This window comes from Salmo salar, chromosome 24 (assembly GCF_965601325.2).
Source record: "Salmo salar chromosome 24, fSalSal1, whole genome shotgun sequence".
Classification (NCBI taxonomy): domain Eukaryota; kingdom Metazoa; phylum Chordata; class Actinopteri; order Salmoniformes; family Salmonidae; genus Salmo; species Salmo salar.
In genome coordinates this window covers 41862501-41883577 of record NC_138314.1, presented here as the reverse complement: position 1 = coordinate 41883577, position 21077 = coordinate 41862501, and the positions used below count along the sequence as shown (strand labels likewise).

The 21077-nt window shown below is 48.5% G+C and overlaps 1 protein-coding gene across 1 annotated transcript in view; it reads right to left on the bottom strand.

The window, feature by feature from the left end:
- LOC106585906 (transmembrane protein 132C) overlaps positions 1–21077 on the bottom strand; it is a 481307-nt gene that overhangs the window by 300188 nt on the left and 160042 nt on the right. The window contains exon 2 of the mRNA XM_045707191.2: positions 14479–15373. Within this exon, the coding sequence (XP_045563147.1) occupies positions 14479–15373 (895 nt within the window). The remainder of the gene's footprint in view (positions 1–14478; positions 15374–21077) is intronic.

Genomic DNA, 21077 nt, shown 5'->3' with positions numbered 1-21077 from the left:
CCCTATGGGGGAAGAGAGAGATGTAGCCTACTGGGACCCTATGGGGGAAGAGAGAGATGTAGCCTACTGGGACCGTATGGGGAAAGAGAGAGATGTAGCCTACTGGGACCGTATGGGGGAAGAGAGAGATGTAGCCTACTGGGACCGTATGGGGGAAGAGAGAGATTTAGCCTACTGGGACCGTATGGGGGAAGAGAGAGATGTAGCCTACTGGGACCGTATGGGGAAAGAGAGATGTAGCCTACTGGGACCCTATGGGGAAAGAGAGATGTCGCCTACTGGGACCCTATGGGGAAAGAGAGATGTAGCTTACTGGGACCGTATGGGGGAAGAGAGAGATGTAGCCTACTGGGACCCTATGGGGGAAGAGAGAGATGTAGCCTACTGGGACCGTATGGGGAAAGAGAGAGATGTAGCCTACTGGGACCATATGGGGGAAGAGAGAAATGTAGCCTACTGGGACCATATGGGGAAAGAGAGAGATGTAGCCTACTGGGACCGTATGGGGAAGAGAGAGATGTAGCCTACTGGGACCGTATGGGGAAAGAGAGAGATGTAGCCTACTGGGACCGTATGGGGGAAGAGAGAGATGTAGCCTACTGGGACCGTATGGGGAAAGAGAGATGTAGCCTACTGGGACCCTATGGGGAAAGAGAGAGATGTAGCCTACTGGGACCGTATGGGGAAAGAGAGAGATGTAGCCTACTGGGACCCTATGGGGAAAGAGAGAGATGTAGCCTACTGGGACCCTATGGGGGAAGAGAGATGTAGCCTACTGGAACCCTATGGGGAAGAGAGAGATGTAGCCTACTGGGACCCTATGGGGAAGAGAGAGATGTAGCCTACTGGGACCCTATGGGGGAAGAGAGAGATGTAGCCTACTGGGACCCTATGGGGGAAGAGAGAGATGTAGCCTACTGGGACCGTATGGGGAAAGAGAGAGATGTAGCCTACTGGGACCGTATAGGGGAAGAGAGAGATGTAGCCTACTGGGACCGTATGGGGGAAGAGAGAGATGTAGCCTACTGGGACCGTATGGGGGAAGAGAGATGTAGCCTACTGGGACCGTATGGGGGAAGAGAGAGATGTAGCCTACTGGGACCCTATGGGGAAAGAGAGAGATGTAGCCTACTGGGACCCTATGGGGAAAGAGAGAGATGTAGCCTACTGGGACCCTATGGGGGAAGAGAGATGTAGCCTACTGGAACCCTATGGGGGAAGAGAGAGATGTAGCCTACTGGGACCCTATGGGGAAAGAGAGATGTCGCCTACTGGGACCCTATGGGGAAAGAGAGATGTAGCTTACTGGGACCGTATGGGGGAAGAGAGAGATGTAGCCTACTGGGACCCTATGGGGGAAGAGAGAGATGTAGCCTACTGGGACCGTATGGGGAAAGAGAGATGTAGCCTACTGGGACCATATGGGGGAAGAGAGAAATGTAGCCTACTGGGACCATATGGGGAAAGAGAGAGATGTAGCCTACTGGGACCGTATGGGGAAGAGAGAGATGTAGCCTACTGGGACCGTATGGGGAAAGAGAGAGATGTAGCCTACTGGGACCGTATGGGGGAAGAGAGAGATGTAGCCTACTGGGACCGTATGGGGAAAGAGAGAGATGTAGCCTACTGGGACCCTATGGGGAAAGAGAGAGATGTAGCCTACTGGGACCGTATGGGGGAAGAGAGAGATGTAGCCTACTGGGACCGTATGGGGGAAGAGAGAGATGTAGCCTACTGGGACCGTATGGGGGAAGAGAGAGATGTAGGCTACTGGGACCCTATGGGGAAAGAGAGAGATGTAGCCTACTGGGACCCTATGGGGAAAGAGAGAGATGTAGCCTACTGGGACCCTATGGGGAAAGAGAGAGATGTAGCCTACTGGAACCGTATGGGGAAAGAGAGAGATGTAGCCTACTGGGACCCTATGGGGAAAGAGAGAGATGTAGCCTACTGGAACCGTATGGGGAAAGAGAGAGATGTAGCCTACTGGGACCGTATGGGGGAAGAGAGAGATGTAGCCTACTGGGACCGTATGGGGGAAGAGAGATGTAGCCTACTGGGACCGTATGGGGGAAGAGAGAGATGTAGCCTACTGGGACCCTATGGGGAAAGAGAGAGATGTAGCCTACTGGGACCCTATGGGGAAAGAGAGAGATGTAGCCTACTGGGACCCTATGGGGGAAGAGAGATGTAGCCTACTGGAACCCTATGGGGGAAGAGAGAGATGTAGCCTACTGGGACCGTATGGGGAAAGAGAGAGATGTAGCCTACTGGGACCGTATGGGGGAAGAGAGAGATGTAGCCTACTGGGACCGTATGGGGGAAAAGAGAGATTTAGCCTACTGGGACCGTATGGGGGAAGAGAGAGATGTAGCCTACTGGGACTGTATGGGGAAAGAGAGATGTAGTCTACTGGGACCCTATGGGGAAAGAGAGATGTCGCCTACTGGGACTGTATGGGGAAAGAGAGATGTAGTCTACTGGGACCCTATGGGGAAAGAGAGATGTCGCCTACTGGGACCCTATGGGGAAAGAGAGATGTAGCTTACTGGGACCGTATGGGGGAAAGAGAGATGTAGCCTACTGGGACCATATGGGGGAAGAGAGAAATGTAGACTACTGGGACCATATGGGGAAAGAGAGAGATGTAGCCTACTGGGACCGTATGGGGAATAGAGAGATGTAGTCTACTGGGACCCTATGGGGAAAGAGAGAGATGTAGCCTACTGGGACCGTATGGGGAAAGAGAGAGATGTAGCCTACTGGGACCCTATGGGGAAAGAGAGAGATGTAGCCTACTGGGACCCTATGGGGGAAGAGAGATGTAGCCTACTGGAACCCTATGGGGAAGAGAGAGATGTAGCCTACTGGGACCCTATGGGGAAGAGAGAGATGTAGCCTACTGGGATCCTATGGGGGAAGAGAGAGATGTAGCCTACTGGGACCCTATGGGGGAAGAGAGAGATGTAGCCTACTGGGACCGTATGGGGAAAGAGAGAGATGTAGCCTACTGGGACCGTATGGGGGAAGAGAGAGATGTAGCCTACTGGGACCGTATGGGGGAAGAGAGAGATGTAGCCTACTGGGACCCTATGGGGAAAGAGAGAGATGTAGCCTACTGGGACCCTATGGGGAAAGAGAGAGATGTAGCCTACTGGGACCGTATGGGGGAAGAGAGAGATGTAGCCCACTGGGACCGTATTGGGGAAGAGAGAGATGTAGCCTACTGGGACCGTATGGGGGAAGAGAGAGATGTAGGCTACTGGGACCCTATGGGGAAAGAGAGAGATGTAGCCTACTGGGACCCTATGGGGAAAGAGAGAGATGTAGCCTACTGGGACCCTATGGGGAAAGAGAGAGATGTAGCCTACTGGAACCGTATGGGGAAAGAGAGAGATGTAGCCTACTGGGACCCTATGGGGAAAGAGAGAGATGTAGCCTACTGGAACCCTATGGGGAAAGAGAGAGATGTAGCCTACTGGGACCGTATGGGGAAAGAGAGAGATGTAGCCTACTGGGACCGTATGGGGGAAGAGAGAGATGTAGCCTACTGGGACCGTATGGGGGAAGAGAGCTGTAGCCTACTGGGACCGTATGGGGGAAGAGAGAGATGTAGCCTACTGGGACCCTATGGGGAAAGAGAGAGATGTAGCCTACTGGGACCCTATGGGGAAAGAGAGAGATGTAGCCTACTGGGACCGTATGGGGAAAGAGATGTAGCCTACTGGGACCCTATGGGGAAAGAGAGAGATGTAGCCTACTGGGACTGTATGGGGGAAGAGAGAGATGTAGTCTACTGGGACCGTATAGGGAAAGAGATGTAGCCTACTGGGACCGTATGGGGAAAGAGAGAGATGTAGCCTACTGGGACCGTATGGGGAAAGAGATGTAGCCTACTGGGACCGTATAGGGAAAGAGATGTAGCCTACTGGGACCGTATGGGGAAAGAGAGAGATGTAGCCTACTGGGACCATATGGGGAAAGAGAGAGATGTAGCCTACTGGGACCGTATGGGGAAAGAGAGAGATGTAGCCTACTGGGACCGTATGGGGAAAGAGATGTAGCCTACTGGGACCGTATAGGGAAAGAGATGTAGCCTACTGGGACCGTATGGGGAAAGAGAGAGATGTAGCCTACTGGGACCATATGGGGAAAGAGAGAGATGTAGCCTACTGGGACCGTATGGGGAAAGAGATGTAGTCTACTGGGACCGTATGGGGAAAGAGAGAGATGTAGCCTACTGGGACCGTATGGGGGAAGAGAGATGTAGCCTACTGGGACTGTATGGGGGAAGAGAGAGATGTAGCCTACTGGGACCGTATGGGGGAAGAGAGAGATGTAGCCTACTGGGACCGTATGGGGGAAGAGAGATGTAGCCTACTGGGACTGTATGGGGGAAGAGAGAGATGTAGCCTACTGGGACCCTATGGGGAAAGAGAGATGTAGCCTACTGGAACCGTATGGGGAAAGAGAGAGATGTAGCCTACTGGGACCGTATAGGGAAAGAGATGTAGCCTACTGGGACCGTATGGGGAAAGAGAGAGATGTAGCCTACTGGGACCGTATGGGGAAAGAGAGAGATGTAGGCTACTGGGACCGTATGGGGAAAGAGAGAGATGTAGCCTACTGGGACCCTATGGGGGAAGAGAGAGATGTAGCCTACTGGGACCGTATGGGGGAAGAGAGAGATGTAGCCTACTGGGACCGTATGGGGGAAGAGAGATGTCGCCTACTGGGACCGTATGGGGAAAGAGAGATGTAGCCTACTGGGACCGTATGGGGGAAGAGAGAGATGTAGCCTACTGGGACCGTATGGGGGAAGAGAGAGATGTAGCCTACTAGATCATGGAGAACAGGATGAGGAAAACAAGAGCACAAGATTAAGAACTACTCACATCGCTGCAGTCTTTAGTGCATACCCAAGATTTTAATATAATGGTTTTCATGGAAAAAACCCTAAGTATGGCTTTCATCCGTCTCTCTGGAGAGGAGAAATGCTTTGATGGCAACAGAATAATGGTTACCGTTCACTGGCAGATAATTGGACATTGCAGAGAATCTAGTGGAAACAGAGCAGCCCTTTTTGATTGATTTGTTTACCTCCGTTGTTGTTGTCCTCTTGTGTCTGCTGTCTCCTGTGTGTTTTTATTTTACCTTCATTTAACTAGGCAAGTCAGTTAAGAACAAATCGTTATGACGGCCTAAGAACAGTGGGTTAACTGCCTTGTTCAGGGATAGAACGACAGATTTTTACCGTGTCAGCTCAGGGATTCGATCTTGCAACCTTCCAACGCTCAAACCACTAGGCTACCTGCCATGTCCTGTCTCCTGTGTCTCCTGTGTGTCCTGTCTCCTGTGTTTCCTGTCTCCTGTGTCTCCTGTGTGTCCTGTGTCCTATCTCCTGTCTCCTGTGTATCCTGTGACTCCTGTGTGTCCTGTCTCCTGTGTGTCCTGTCTCCTGTGTCTCCTGTGTCTCCTGTGTCCTGTGTGTCCTGTCTCCTGTGTGTCCTGTCTCCTGTGTGTCCTGTCTCCTGTGTGTCCTGTCTCCTGTGTCTCCTGTGTCCTGTGTGTCCTGTCTCCTGTGTCTCCTGTGTCCTGTGTGTCCTGTCTCCTGTGTGTCCTGTCTCCTGTGTGTCCTGTCTCCTGTGTTTCCTGTCTCCTGTGTATCCTGTGTGTCCTGTGTATCCTGTCTCCTGTGTTTCCTGTCTCCTGTGTTTCCTGTCTCCTGTGTGTCCTGTATCCTGTGTTGCCTGTCTCTTGTGTGTCCTGTCTCCTGTGTACTCCTGTGTACCTCACTACAGATTCACCTTCATCTTCACAACGTAGTTACCTCACTACAGATTCACCTTCATCTTCACAACGTAGTTACCTCACTACAGATTCACCTTCATCTTCACATGTAGTTACCTCATTTCAGATTCACCTTCATCTTCACAACGTAGTTACCTCACTACAGATTCACCTTCATCTTCACATGTAGTTACCTCATATCAGATTCACCTTCATCTTCACAACGTAGTTACCTCATTTCAGATTCACCTTCATTTTCACAACGTAGTTACCTCATTTCAGATTCACCTTCATCTTCACATGTAGTTACCGCACTACAGATTCACCTTCATCTTCACAACGTAGTTACCTCACTACAGATTCACCTTCATCTTCACATGTAGTTACCTCATTTCAGATTCACCTTCATCTTCACAACGTAGTTACCTCACTCCAGATATACCTTCATCTTCACATGTAGTTACCTCATTTCAGATTCACCTTCATCTTCACAACGTAGTTACCTCATTTCAGATTCACCTTCATCTTCACAACGTAGTTACCTCATTTCAGATTCACCTTCATCTTCACATGTAGTTACCGCACCACAGATTCACCTTCATTTTCACATGTAGTTACTTCACTACAGATTCATCTTCATCTTCACAACGTTGTTACCTCACTACAGATTCACCTTCATCTTCACAACGTAGTTACCTCACTACAGATTCACCTTCATCTTCACATGTAGTTACCTCACTACAGATTCACCTTCATCTTCACAACATAGTTACCTCACTACAGATTCACCTTCATCTTCACATGTAGTTACCTCACTACAGATTCACCTTCATCTTCACAATGTAGTTACCTCACTACAGATTCACCTTCATCTTCACATGTAGTTACCTCATTTCAGATTCACCTTCATCTTCACAACGTAGTTACCTCATTTCAGATTCACCTTCATCTTCACAACGTAGTCACACACACAGGTAAACACACACACACACACGTAAACAGACACACTCACACACACACATAGGTAAACACACACAGGTAAACACACACACTCTCAAGCAAGCTGGAGGAGAGGAGCCGAGAGATCGATGATATGAAAACATCTGGGGATCAGGGGGGGGGGTAGGGGCGTACAAGGATATGTGTGTAGTGGGATTACCCGGATTTACAGAAAATCAGATAGACTCTGCAGATCTCTTACAGCGGCGTAGAGACCTAGTCCTTTCACCTGTTTACACTGCACACACCTCTCCACACAGATCACACACACCGACTATAGACTCTCAAACAAACACACAAATACACACACAAACACACACTGGAGACACACACACATTTACTTGAATATACCTACTAACACAGCTTAGATCTCTGCTCCTCACTGACTGGCAGTCAGACTGCGCAGCTGATGACGGCCCATCCAAACTACACTACCGGTCAATGACGGCCCATCCAAACTACACTACCGGTCAATGAAGGCCCATCCAAACTACACTACCGGTCAATGACGGGCCATCCAAACTACACTACCGGTCAATGACGGCCCATCCAAACTACACTACCGGTCAGACGGCCCATCCAAACTACACTACCGGTCAATGAAGGCCCATCCAAACTACACTACCGGTCAATGACGGCCCATCCAAACTACACTACCGGTCAATGACGGCCCATCCAAACTACACTACCGGTCAATGACGGCCCATCCAAACTACACTACCGGTCAATGATGGGCCATCCAAACTACACTACCGGTCAATGATGGGCCATCCAATCTACACTACCGGTCAATGATGGGCCATCCAAACTACACTACCGGTCAATGACGGCCCATCCAAACTACACTACCGGTCAATGATGGGCCATCCAAACTACACTACCGGTCAATGAAGGCCCATCCAAACTACACTACCGGTCAGACGGCCCATCCAAACTACACTACCGGTCAATGACGGCCCATCCAAACTACACTACCGGTCAATGACGGCCCATCCAAACTACACTACCGGTCAATGATGGCCCATCCAAACTACACTACCGGTCAATGATGGGCCATCCAAACTACACTACCGGTCAATGACGGCCCATCCAAACTACACTACCGGTCAATGACGGCCCATCCAAACTACACTACCGGTCAATGATGGGCCATCCAAACTACACTACCGGTTAATGACGGCCCATCCAAACTACACTACCGGTCAATGATGGGCCATCCAAACTACACTACCGGTCAATGATGGGCCATCCAAACTACACTACCGGTCAATGAAGGCCCATCCAAACTACACTACCGGTCAATGATGGCCCATCCAAACTACACTACCGGTCAATGACGGCCCATCCAAACTACACTACCGGTCAAAAGTTTTAGAACACTTACCCATTCTAGGTTTTTTTTTCATTTGTACTTTTTTCTACATTGTAGAATAATAGTGAAGACATCAAAAACTATGAAATAACACATATGGAATCATGTACTAACCAAAAAAGTGTTAAACAAATCAAAATATATTTTATATTTGAGATTCTTCAAATAGCCACCCTTTGCCTTGATGACAGTTTTGCACACTCTTGGCATTCTCTCAACCAGCTGTTTGAGGTAGTCACCTGAAATTAACAGGTGTGCCTTCTTAAAAGTTAATTTGTGGAATTTCTTTCCTTCTTAATGCGTTTGAGACAAACAGTTGTGTTTTGACAAGGTAGGGGGTGTATACAGAAGACAGCCGTATTGGGTAAAAGACCAAGTCCATATTATGGCAAGAACAGCTCAAATAAGCAAAGAGAAACTAGAGTCCATCATTATTAAGACATGAAGGTCAGTCAATACGGAACATTTCAAGAACTTTGAAAGTTTCTTCAAGTGCAGTCGCAAAATATGAAAATGGCTCTCATGAGGACCACCACAGGAATGGAAGACCCAGAGTTACCTCTGCTGCAGAGGATAAGTTCACTAGAGTTACCAGCCTCAGAAATTGCTGCCCAAATAAACGTTTCACAGAGTTTAAGTAACAGACACATCTCAACATCAACTGTTCAGAGGAGACTGTGTGAATCAGGCCTTCATGGTCTAATTGCGGCAAAGAAACCACTGCTAAAGGACACCAATAAAAAGAAAATACTTGCTTGGGCCAAGAAACACGAGCAATGGACATTAGACCGGTGGAAATTTGTCCTTTGGTCTAGAGTCCAAATTGGAGGTTTTTGGTCCCAACTGTTGTGTCTTTGTGAGACACGGTGTCGGTGAATGGATGATCTCCGCATGTGTATTTCCCACCATAAAGCATGGAGGAGGAGGTGTGACGCTGTGGGGGTGCTTTGCTGGTGACACTGTCTGATTTATTTAGAATTCAAATCACACTTAACCAACATGGCTACCACAGCATTCTGCAGCGATACACCATCCCATCTGATTTGGGCTTAGTGGGACTATCATTTGTTTTTCAACAGGACAATGACCCAACACACCTCTAGGATGTGTAAGGGCTATTTTAACAAGAAGGAGAGTGATGGAGTGCTGCATCAGAGGACCTGGCCTCCACAATCCCCGATCTCAACCAAATTGAGATGGTTTGGGATGAGTCAGACCGCAGAGTGAAGGAAAAGCAGCCAACAAGTGCTCAGCATACAGTGAGGGAAAAAAGTATTTGATCCCCTGCTGATTTTGTACGTTTGCCCACTGACAAAGAAATGATCAGTCTATAATTTTAATGGTAGGTTTATTTGAACAGTGAGAGACAGAATAACAACAATTTTTTTTTTTAAATGTTATAAATTGATTTGCATTTTAATGAGGGAAATAAGTATTTGACCCCCTCTCAATCAGAAAGATTTCTGGCTCCCAGGTGCCTTTTATACAGGTAACGAGCTGAGATTAGGAGCACACTCTTAAAGGGAGTGCTCCTAATCTCAGTTTGTTACCCGTATAAAAGCCACCTGTCCACAGAAGCAATCTATCAATAAGATTCCAAACTCTCCACCATGGCCAAGACCAAAGAGCTCTCCAAGGATGTCAGGGACAAGATTGTAGCTGGAATGGGCTACAAGACCATCGCCAAGCAACTTGGTGAGAAGGTGGCAACAGTTGGTGCGATTATTGCAAATGGAAGAAACACAAAAGAACTGTCAATCTCCCTCGGACTGGGGCTCCATGCAAGATCTCACCTCGTGGAGTTGCAATGATCATGAGAACGGTGAGGAATCAGCCCAGAACTACACGGGAGGATCTTGTCAATGATGTCAAGGCAGCTGGGACCATAGTCACCAAGAAAACAATTGGTAACACACTACGCCGTGAAGGACTGAAATCCTGCAGCGCCCGCATGGTCCCCCTTCTCAAGAAAGCACATATACATGCCCGTCTGAAGTTTGCCAATGAACATCTGAATGATTCAGAGGACAACTGGGTGAAAGTGTTGTAGTCAGATGAGACCAAAATGGAGCTCTTTGGCATCAACTCAACTCTCCGTGTTTGGAGGAGGAGGAATGCTGCCTATGACCCCAAGAACACCATCCCCACCGTCAAACATGGAGGTGGAAACATTATGCTTTGGGGGTGTTTTTCTGCTAAGGGGACAGGACAACTTCACCGCATCAAAGGGACGATGGACGGGGCCATGTACCGTCAAATCTTGGGTGAGAACCTCCTTCCCTCAGCCAGGGCATTGAAAATGGGTCGTGGATGGGTATTCCAGCATGACAATGACCCAAAACACACGGCCAAGGCAACAAAGGAGTGGCTCAAGAAGAAACACATTAAGGTCCTGGAGTGGCCTAGCCAGTCTCCAGACCTTAATCCCATAGAACATCTGTGGAGGGAGCTGAAGGTTCGAGTTGCCAAACGTCAGCCTTGAAACCTTAATGACTTGGAGAAGATCTGCAAAGAGGAGTGGGACAAAATCCCTCCTGAGATTTGTGCAAACCTGGTGGCCAACTACAAGAAACATCTGACCTCTGTGATTGCCAACAAGGGTTTTGCCACCAAGTACTAAGTCATGTTTTGCAGAGGGGTCAAATACTTATTTCCCTCATTAAAATGCAAATCATTTTATAACATTTTTGACATGCGTTTTTCTGGATTATTTTGTTGTTATTCTGTCTCTCACTGTTCAAATAAACCTACCATTAAAATTATAGACTGATCATTTCTTTGTCAGTGGGCAAACGTACAAAATCAGAAGGGGATCAAATCGTTTTTTCCCTCACTGTATGTGGGAACTCATTCAAGACTGTTGGAAAACCATTCCAGGTGAAGCTGTTTGAGAGAATGCCAAGAGTGAAAACTTTTAACCGGTAGTATACACCTAAACCACATCCAAACTGATGTCCCACATAATAGAGTTAGCCTAAAGACAACATTACATTGACAATAGTCTGATGGGTGAGAATATTATCAATTGTTAAAATGTATATGAAGAATCTGATGAACAGCGTAACTTGGAAATGACACAGAGGTAGGGAAACGGAACCCGAAAAGAGACTTTTTGTAATTATCCCATAGAATCACAAGCCGGTAAGACATTTTAACATCTATATAGTTTCAGAAAGAGTTTCAGAAAGAGTTTCAGAAAGAGTTTCAGAAAGAGCAGGTTCTATCCTTACCAAACAGCTGTTAAAAAACAACCCTTCAGCTCTATTTTAACATATATATATTGGGCAGAATTACCACATTACATGTGCTGCCCAGGTGTACACAAAGCACACTAATATATTTACATTCAAAATATGCCATTCTGTTCTTTTGAAATGTATTTTCTTGTTTGACAATGTTCCTTACTACCGGCCCTTAACGATATAGCCTACAGTTACATTAACTAATGATGATATTGTGTTATTTGAAATACATTTTGTTTCATATTCTAATGTTTCATAAGATCTTCATTAACACAACCAAATTATAATTTTTTGCGATAGCATATATGCAATACATTTTTTAGACTGTTAGATTGTTGACGTCCAAAAGACTTGTCATTGGCTCAAAGGGGGATCCCTCGAGGCCAGGCTTTTCAACTGTTAATGCATTATTACCATATACTGTATACTGTTGTCCAGTTTATCATAGGCAGTATACTGTGCAATTGACTATAGGGAGGGGAGGGGGGGAGGGGGGAGGGGGAGGGAGGGAGGGAGGGAGGGAGGGGAGGGAGGGAGGGGGGAGGGAGGGAGGGAGGGAGGGAGGGGGAGGGAGGGAGGGAGGGAGGGAGGGAGGGGATGGGAGGGGGGAGGGAGGGAGGGAGGCTTTCTGGGGATAGAAATGGTTGGGGTAGAGGACATGTGGTGCAGTGTGTCTGGATAACAAGAGTCTGGAACTGTGTCTGAGACGATAAGCGGGTTGATTATCACACAAACACACACACACACACACACACACACACACACACACACACACACACACACACACACCACACACACACACACACACACACACACACACACACACACACACACACACACACAAACACACACCATAGCCCATGTCCTCTACAGCTTATGGGAAGTAAGTGACGCCAGACTTCCAGAAACAAACTTTCCTTTTCTGTAGCAGTGCAGTCAACCCAGTAAAAGTGTCCATGGTCACTCAGAATAAATTGCTGATCTAGGATCAGGTCTTTCCTGTCCATGTCACCTTATTCATTGTGATTCAGCTAAATGATACATCATATCAAATAAAAGTGTATTCGTTATGCACAGGATCCACAGTGTACACATTACAATGAAATGCTGACCTGCCAGCTGTCTTGACTTTTGCTGAAGTCTGATGATAACGTATTACCCTAAGACAGGCGATGTAAATGAAGAGGATGACAGGCTGAGACAGGCGGTGTAAATGAAGAGGATGACAGGCTGAGACAGGCGATGTAAATGAAGGGGATGACAGGCTGAGACAGGCGGTGTAAATGAAGGGGATGACAGGCTGAGACAGGCGGTGTAAATGAAGAGGAGGACAGGCTGAGACAGGCGGTGTAAATGAAGAGGAGGACAGCGGCGGCGGTGAGGAGGGGCAGGCGGCGGCGGTGTGGGGTGACAGGCGAGCGGCGGTGAAGAGGGGAGCGGCTGGCAGGCGGTGAGAGGGGGCAGGCGGCGGCGTGTAAATGAAGGGGATGACAGGCTGAGGGGGAGCAGGCGGCGGCGCTGTAAATGAAGGGGATGACAGGCTGAGACAGGCGGTGTAAATGAAGAGGAGGACAGGCTGAGACAGGCGTGTAGAGGGGGCAGGCGTGTAAATGAAGAGGAGGACAGGCTGAGACAGGCGGTGTAAATGAAGGGGATGACAGGCTGAGACAGGCGGTGTAAATGAAGGGGATGACAGGCTGAGACAGGCGGTGTAAATGAAGAGGAGGACAGGCTGAGACAGGCGATGTAAATGAAGAGGAGGACAGGCTGAGACAGGCGATGTAAATGAAGAGGAGGACAGGCTGAGACAGGCGATGTAAATGAAGAGGAGGACAGGCTGAGACAGGCGGTGTAAATTAAGGGGAGGACAGGCTGAGACAGGCGGTGTAAATGAAGGGGAGGACAGGCTGAGACAGGCGGTGTAAATGAAAGGGAGGACAGGCTAAGACAGGCGGTGTTAATGAAGGGGATGACAGGCTGAGACAGGCGGTGTAAATGAAGGGGAGGACAGGCTGAGACAGGCGGTGTAAATGATGAGGAGGACAGGCTGAGACAGGCAGTGTAAATGAAGGGGAGGTGACACAGTGTGCGTGTGTATGTGTGTGTGCGTAACCCTGGAGCCAACCCCATTACTCCTACTAGTTGACAGAACAGGGGAAACAGCAGCAGGATTAATGTGTGTGTATGTGTGTGTGTGTGTGTGTGTGTGTGTGTGTGTGTGTGTGTGTGTGTGTGTGTGTGTGTGTGTGTGTGTGTGTGTGTGTGTGTGTGTGTGTGTGTGTGTGTGTGTGTGTGTGTGTGTGTGTGTGTGTGTGTGTGTGTGTGTGTGTGTGTGTGTGTGTGTGTGTCTGTGAGAGAGAGAGAGAGAGAGAGCGAGAGAAAGTGAGAGAGGGGAGAAAGAGAGAGAGAGAGAGAAAGAGAGAGAGAGAGAGGAAAGGAAAGAGGGAGCAGGAGAGAGAGAGAGAAGGCAGCAGGACAAGGTGAAATGCAATGCTTTTTTAAATCACTCCCTTACCACTAACCTACATGTCCTCTGAAAATACACAACGGAAATAAAGCATGTACAAGCTCACTCTTACACAGGGAAATCATTTGCTCAGAATGGTGAACCTCTTACGATCAAAATAACCTTCATGAATAAACTTTAGTCACAGCATGTTCTGTTTCACTTTTATGATTAATTTGCACAAAATAACTTTTCTGGTGTCAAAGTTGATTTCCCTTTGGTACGTACTGTGCTCAGAATCCTTTGAACACATTTAAACCCATATGAGGTCATGGTTTTGATGTTAAAGTAATGCTGAATGTTTCCTCGTGTGATGTGTTTGGGCGGTATCTATAAAATGATGAAACTGTACAATTTGTAACTTTGTCAACATCATATTCCGAAGGCCAAAGCAATACAATCGTAGAGATAAGCTCCCAGCCATCACACAGAAGGGTGTGTGTGAGTGAATAAATGTGTGTGTGTGTGTGTGTGTGTGTATGTGTGAGTGTGAGTGTGTGTGTGTGTGTGTGTGTGTGTGTGTGTGTGTGTGTGTGTGTGTGTGTGTGTGTGTGTGTATTGTGACCAACCTGAGAGTGAACTGCTCCAAACTAGAGACAGAACTCATGCTGATCCCGAAGCCCACCATCTGTCCCAGTCTGATAGGGCTGGGAGGCACCAGGATTTCCACATTGTCATCCAGTCTCAGCCTCTCCCCCCTGGGCCTCGCTGGCCCCACCACCAGACCCACGGGCCCAGCACTCTGCATGTCACCCCCTGCTCCACTCTGCCCTCTCCATTGCTCCTTGCTGGCTGTGCACTCCTCGCTCTCACCCTCTAGGGGCTGTACAGAGTAGTACAGCTCCACTCCGGTCAGGGCCGTATCCGGGAGCCTCTTCCGTCCTGGTGACGGGGTGAACCAGCCAGCAGGCAGCTCCAAGCGGGCCACACAGATCCCCACGCCACCCCCAACCTCATTCAACCTGCAGCCCGCCGATGGGGAGGCTTCGCTGGGCTCCCGCACCGCTATAATCCGCACACAGGGCAGATGCTCCGGAAGGGGGGCTGCCTCGTCCCAGCGGCGGCCAGCCAGGTAGAACAGCACCTGGACGAGGGGGCGTGCTGAGCCCACCCTGCGGCTCACCACATGGGCACGCACCTTCCAGTTGAGGGTGATGTGGGTGGGGGAGGGGCCAAGGAGGCGCGGGGACCCCTGGAGCAGCTCTAGCGGCACGGGGGCCTCAGCCGTCAGGTTGCCGTAGCTACAGTTGACGGATGGCAGGGGGACGGCGCCCGCCTCTGGTTGGTGGAGGAAGAAGGGCTCGGTGCGCGTCTGCAGGCTGCCATTACGCATCACTTCCTGTCCTGCCTCCCGGAGGAAAAAGGAGGAGTCGGCGCCCTGCAGCTGGCAGGAGACAGGAAAGTAGGTGGGCAGAGAGGAGGAGAACCTTGGCTGGGTGTCTCCACCACCTCGACACTCTGACTCTGCAACACACAGAGAAAGAGAGAGAGAGAGAGAGGAAACATCATTACAATGTTAATAATCACACAATACCACCTCACATCCTGACAGGACAGGTTGGGGCCACTTATCCTTCCTTCTGTGACCCCCCACCCCCCTTCCACACCTCCTGTATGTGTGCGTGTGCAAGTGTGTATGTGCACGTGTTTGAGTGTGTGTGCGCGCATGTGTGCGTGTGTGCATGCGTGCGTGCATGCGTGTGTGTGTGTGTGTGTGTGTGTGTGTGTGTGTGTGTGTGTGTGTGTGTGTGTGTGTGTGTGTGTGTGTGTGTGTGTTGGGGCAGGTGGAAGGGGGTCCTGCTGGGGTAGCAGCAGATGTGTTTCTGTGAAGACTGGAGTGTAAGAGCATTTCAAAAAAATAAAACTCCCCTCTCGTCAACAGTGACTTACACTGGCGAGGCGTGCATCCATCTGGTATGGGACAGGGGTGGTTGGGGCCGTTGTGGTTGAGGGGGGGGGGGGGGGGGGGGTGAAGGGGTTAACCATGTCAAACCCCCCTCGGCACATACAAGTCCCATTCCACCGCATTGAGTTCTAGTCATTACTGCTCTGAAAAACACACACGCATGCACGCACACACACACACACACACACACACACACACACACACACACACACACACACACACACACACACACACACACACACACACACACACACCGTGCAAGTACGAAGGTGAAACAAACTCTAGATCACCTTTACTCTACATACAGAGACGCATACAAAGCTCTCCCTCACCCTCCATTTGGCAAATCTGACCAAAACTCTATCCTCCTGATTCCTGTTTACAAGCAAAAACTGAAACAGGAAGTACCAGTGAAGAGCTCAATATGGAAGTGGTCAGATGACGTGGATGCTACGCTACAGAACTGTTTTGCTAGCACAGACTAGAATATGTTCTGCAATTCCTCTGATAACATTGAGGACTTTACCACATCAGCCACTGGCTTCATTAATAAGTGCATCAAGATGCATCGTCCCCACAGAAACCATACGTACATATCCCAACCAGAAGCCATGGATTAGAGGCAACAGCCACACTGAGCTAAAGGCTAAAGCTGCCATTTCCAAGGAGTGGGACACTAACCCGGACACTTATAAGAAATCCTGCTACGCCCTCCAACAAACCATCAAACAGGCAAAGCTTCAATACATGACTAAGATTGAATCCTACGACACCGGTTCTGACAGTCGTCGGATGTGGCAGGGCTTGCAAACTATAATGGATTACAAAGGGAAACCCAGCCACAAGCTGCCCAGTGATGCAAGCCTACCAGATGAAATAAATGCCTTCTATGCTCGCTTCGAGACAAGCAATACTAAACCATGCGTGAAAGCACCAGCTGTTCCAGTCGACCGTGGGATCACACTCTCTGTAGCCGATGTGAGTAAGACCTTTAAACAGGTTAACAAATTAATATTCACAAGGCCGCAGAGCATACGGATTATTAGGAAGTGTACTAAGAGCATGCACTGACCAGCTGGCAAGTGTCTTCACTGATATTTTCAACCTCTCCCTGACCCAGTCTGTAACACCTACATGTTTCCAGCAGACCACCATAGTCCCTGTGCCCAAGAACGCCAAGGTAGCCTGTCTAAATGATTATTGCCCCGTAGCACTCACATCTGTAGCCATTAAATTCTCCAAGCTCATCACTAAACTAAGGACCGTGGGACTGAACACCTCCCTCTGCAACTGGATTCTGGACTTCCTGACGGGACGCCCCCAGGTGGTCCTCAACACAGGGACGCCACACTGACCCTCAACACGGGGGCCCTTCGGGGTTGCGTGCTTAGTCCCCTCCTGTACTCCCTGTTCACCCATGATTGCGTGGCCGCATGACACCTGGCAGTGTGGTGCCAGGACAACAACCTCGCTCTCAACATCAGCAAGACAAAAGAGCTGATCATGGACTCCAGGAAATGGAGGGCAGAGCACGTCCCCATTCACATCGACAGGGCTGTAGAGGAGCGGGTCGAGAGCTTCAAGTTTCTCGGTGTCCACATCTATCATGGTCCAAACACACCAAGACAGTCATGAAGACAACGTCTCTTCCCCATCAGGAGGCCGAAGAGATTTCCCCTCATATCCTGAAACATGTTTTACAGCTGCACCATTGAGAGCATCTTGACAGGCTGCATCACCGCTTGGTATGGCAACTGCTTGGCATCTGACCGCAAGGCGCTACAGAGCGAGTGCGTATTGTCCAGTACATCCCTGGGGCCGAGCTTCCTGCCATCCAGGACCTCTATACCAGGCGATGTCAGAGGAAGGCCCTAAAAATTCTCAGACTCCAGCCACAAGTCACAAACAGTTCTCTCTGTTACCGCATGGCAAGCAGAACCGATGCACCAAGTCTGGAACCAACAGGACCCTGAACAGCTTCTACCCCCAAGCCATAAGACTGCTAAATTTAACCAAATAGATACCCAGACTGATCACATACACAGTTTCTACTGTTTACTATCTGTCACTTTATATGTACATATCTACCTCAATTACCTCGTACCCCTGCATATTGACTCAGTACTGGTACCCTGTGTAAGGAGCCAAGCTACCATTGACTCAGTATTCTGTGTATAAGTTACCAGCTCATTGTGTATTTATTATTACCTGTTTTACTTTTCTATTATCTTTCTCTCTGTATTGTTGGGAAGGGCCCATAAGTAAGCATTTCACTGTTAGTCCACACTTGTTGTTAACAAAGCATGATACAAATATAACTTGATTAAAAATTTACACACACATTTAGCTAGGCAAGTCAGGAGCAGAACAACAGATTTTTACCTTGTCAGCGTGGGGATTAGATCCTGCAACCTTACGATTATTGGCCCAACGCTCTAACCACTAGGCTACCTGCCACCCCACAACACACACACACACAGCTGTAGGCATCGCTCCATCTCTGGAACACAGGCTACTACTTGGACACTTCAATTCACTCGTTTGTACACATTACGCACAGAGAAGGTACACAGTGTATACATCCAAACACACACAAACAAAACATGAGCAATACGTCACTCTAGACAGACGGTTTGCAGCTTAATACATCTGCACAAGTTGCGTCGTCAGTTGGGACAGAGAGGACAAGTCGAAAATGGAAAGCACGTCGGTAAAGTCACTGCCGTACCCGCTTGCTGCCCTAGCTAATCCTGAGCATAATTCCCACCCGCATTTAAAGCCCCGTCTACCCAAACGTGTGATTTGTTGGGAGAGTTGTCTGTCTGAAGAGGAGCCTCCCTGGAATAATTGATTTTCCCCTTTCAAAAATGTCTGAGAGAAGTCGACATCCTCCCCAGTGCCTTGTGCCGTTGTCTATTTTACGAAGCTCCGGATATCCGGATATCGGCAACATCGAGAGCATCCTGACTGGTTGCATCACTGCCTGGTACGGCAATTGCTCGGCCTCTGACCACAAGGCACTACAGAGGGTAGTGCGTACGGCCCAGTACATCACTGGGGCTAAGCTGCCTGCCATCCAGGACCTCTACACCAGGCGGTGTCAGAGGAAGGCCCTAAAAATTATCAAAGACCCCAGCCACCCCAGTCATAGACTGTTCTCTCTACTACCGCATGGCAAGCGGTACCAGAGTGCCAAGTCTAGGACAAAAAGGCCATAAGACTCCTGAACAGGTAATCTAATGGCTACCCGGACTATTTGCATTGTGTGCCCCTCCCCCCAAACCCTCTTTTTACTCTGCTGCTACTCTCTGTTCATCACATATGCATAGTAACTTTAACTATACATTCATGCACAGTGGGGGAAAAAAGTATTTGATCCCCTGCTGATTTTGTACGTTTGCCCACTGACAAAGAAAGGATCAGTCTATAATTTTAATGGTAGGTTTATTTGAACAGTGAGAGACAGAATAACAACAAAAATATCCAGAAAAACGCATGTCAGAAATGTTATAAATTGATTTGCATTTTAATGAGGGAAATAAGTATTTGACCCCCTCTCAATCAGAAAGATTTCTGGCTCCCAGGTGTCTTTTATACAGGTAACGAGCTGAGATTAGGAGCACACTCTTAAAGGGAGTGCTCCTAACCGCAGCTTGTTACCTGTAAAAAAGACACCTGTCCACAGAAGCAATCAATCAATCAGATTACAAACTCTCCACCATGGCCAAGACCAAAGAGCTCTCCAAGGATGTCAGGGACAAGATTGTAGACCTACACAAGGCTGGAATGGGCTACAAGACCATCGCCAAGCAGCTTGGTGAGAGGGTGACAACATTTGGTGTCATTATTCGCAAATGGAAGAAACACAAAAGAACTGTCAATATCCCTCGGCCTGGGGCTCCATGCAAGATCTCACCTCGTGGAGTTTCAATGATCATGAGAACGGTGAGGAATCAGCCCAGAACTACACGGGAGGATCTTGTCAATGATCTCAAGGCAGCTGGGAACATAGTGACCAAGAAAACAATTGGTAACACACTACGCCACGAAGGACTGAAATCCTGCAGCGCCCGCAAGGTCCCCCTGCTCAAGAATACATATACATGCCCATCTGAAGTTTGCCAATGAACATCTGAATGACTCAGAGGACAACTGGTGAAAGTGTTGTGGTCAGATGAGACCAAAATGGAGGTCTTTGACATCAACTCAACTCGCCGTGTTTGGAGGAGGAGGAATGCTGCCTATGACCCCAAGAACACCATCTCCACCGTCAAACATGGAGGTGGAAACATTATGCTTTGGGGGTGTTTTTCTGCTAAGGGGACAGGACAACTTCACCGCATCAAAGGGACGATGGACGGGGCCATGTACAGTCAAATCTTGGGTGAGAACCTCCTTCCCTCAGCCAGGGCATTGAAAATGGGTTGGTATTCCAGCATGACAATGACCCAAAACACACGGCCAAGGCAACAAAGGAGTGGCTCAAGAAGAAGCACATTAAGGTCCTGGAGTGGCCTAGCCAGTCTCCAGACCTTAATCCCATAGAAAATCTGTGGAGGGAGCTGAACGTTCGAGTTGCCAAACGTCAGCCTCGAAACCTTAATGACTTGGAGAAGATCTGCAAAGAGGAGTGGGACAAAATCCCTCCTGAGATTTGTGCAAACCTGGTGGCCAACTACAAGAAACGTCTGACCTCTGTGATTGCCAACAAGGGTTTTGCCACCAAGTACTAAGTCATGTTTTGCAGAGGGGTCAAATACTTATTTCCCTCATTAAAATGCAAATCATTTTATAACATTTTTGACATGCGTTTTTCTGGATTTTTTTGTTGTTATTCTGTCTCTCACTGTTCAAATAAACCTACTATTAAAATTATAGACTGATCATTTCTTTGTAAGTGGGCAAACGTAGAAAATCAGCAGGGGATCAAATACTTTCTTCCCTCACTGTACATACTACCTCAATTAGGCCGACCAACCAGTGCTCCCGCACATTGGCTAACCGGGCTATCTGCATTGTGTCCCACCCACCACCCGCCAACCCCTCTTTTATGCTACTGCTACTCTCTGTTCATCATATATGCATAGTCACTTTAACCATATCTACATGTACATACTACCTCAATCAGCCTGACTAACCGGTGTCGGTATGTAACCTCGCTACTTTTATAGCCTCGCTACTGTATATAGCCTGTCTTTTTACTGTTGTTTTATTTCTTTACTTACCTATTGTTCACCTAATACCTTTATGCACTATTGGTTA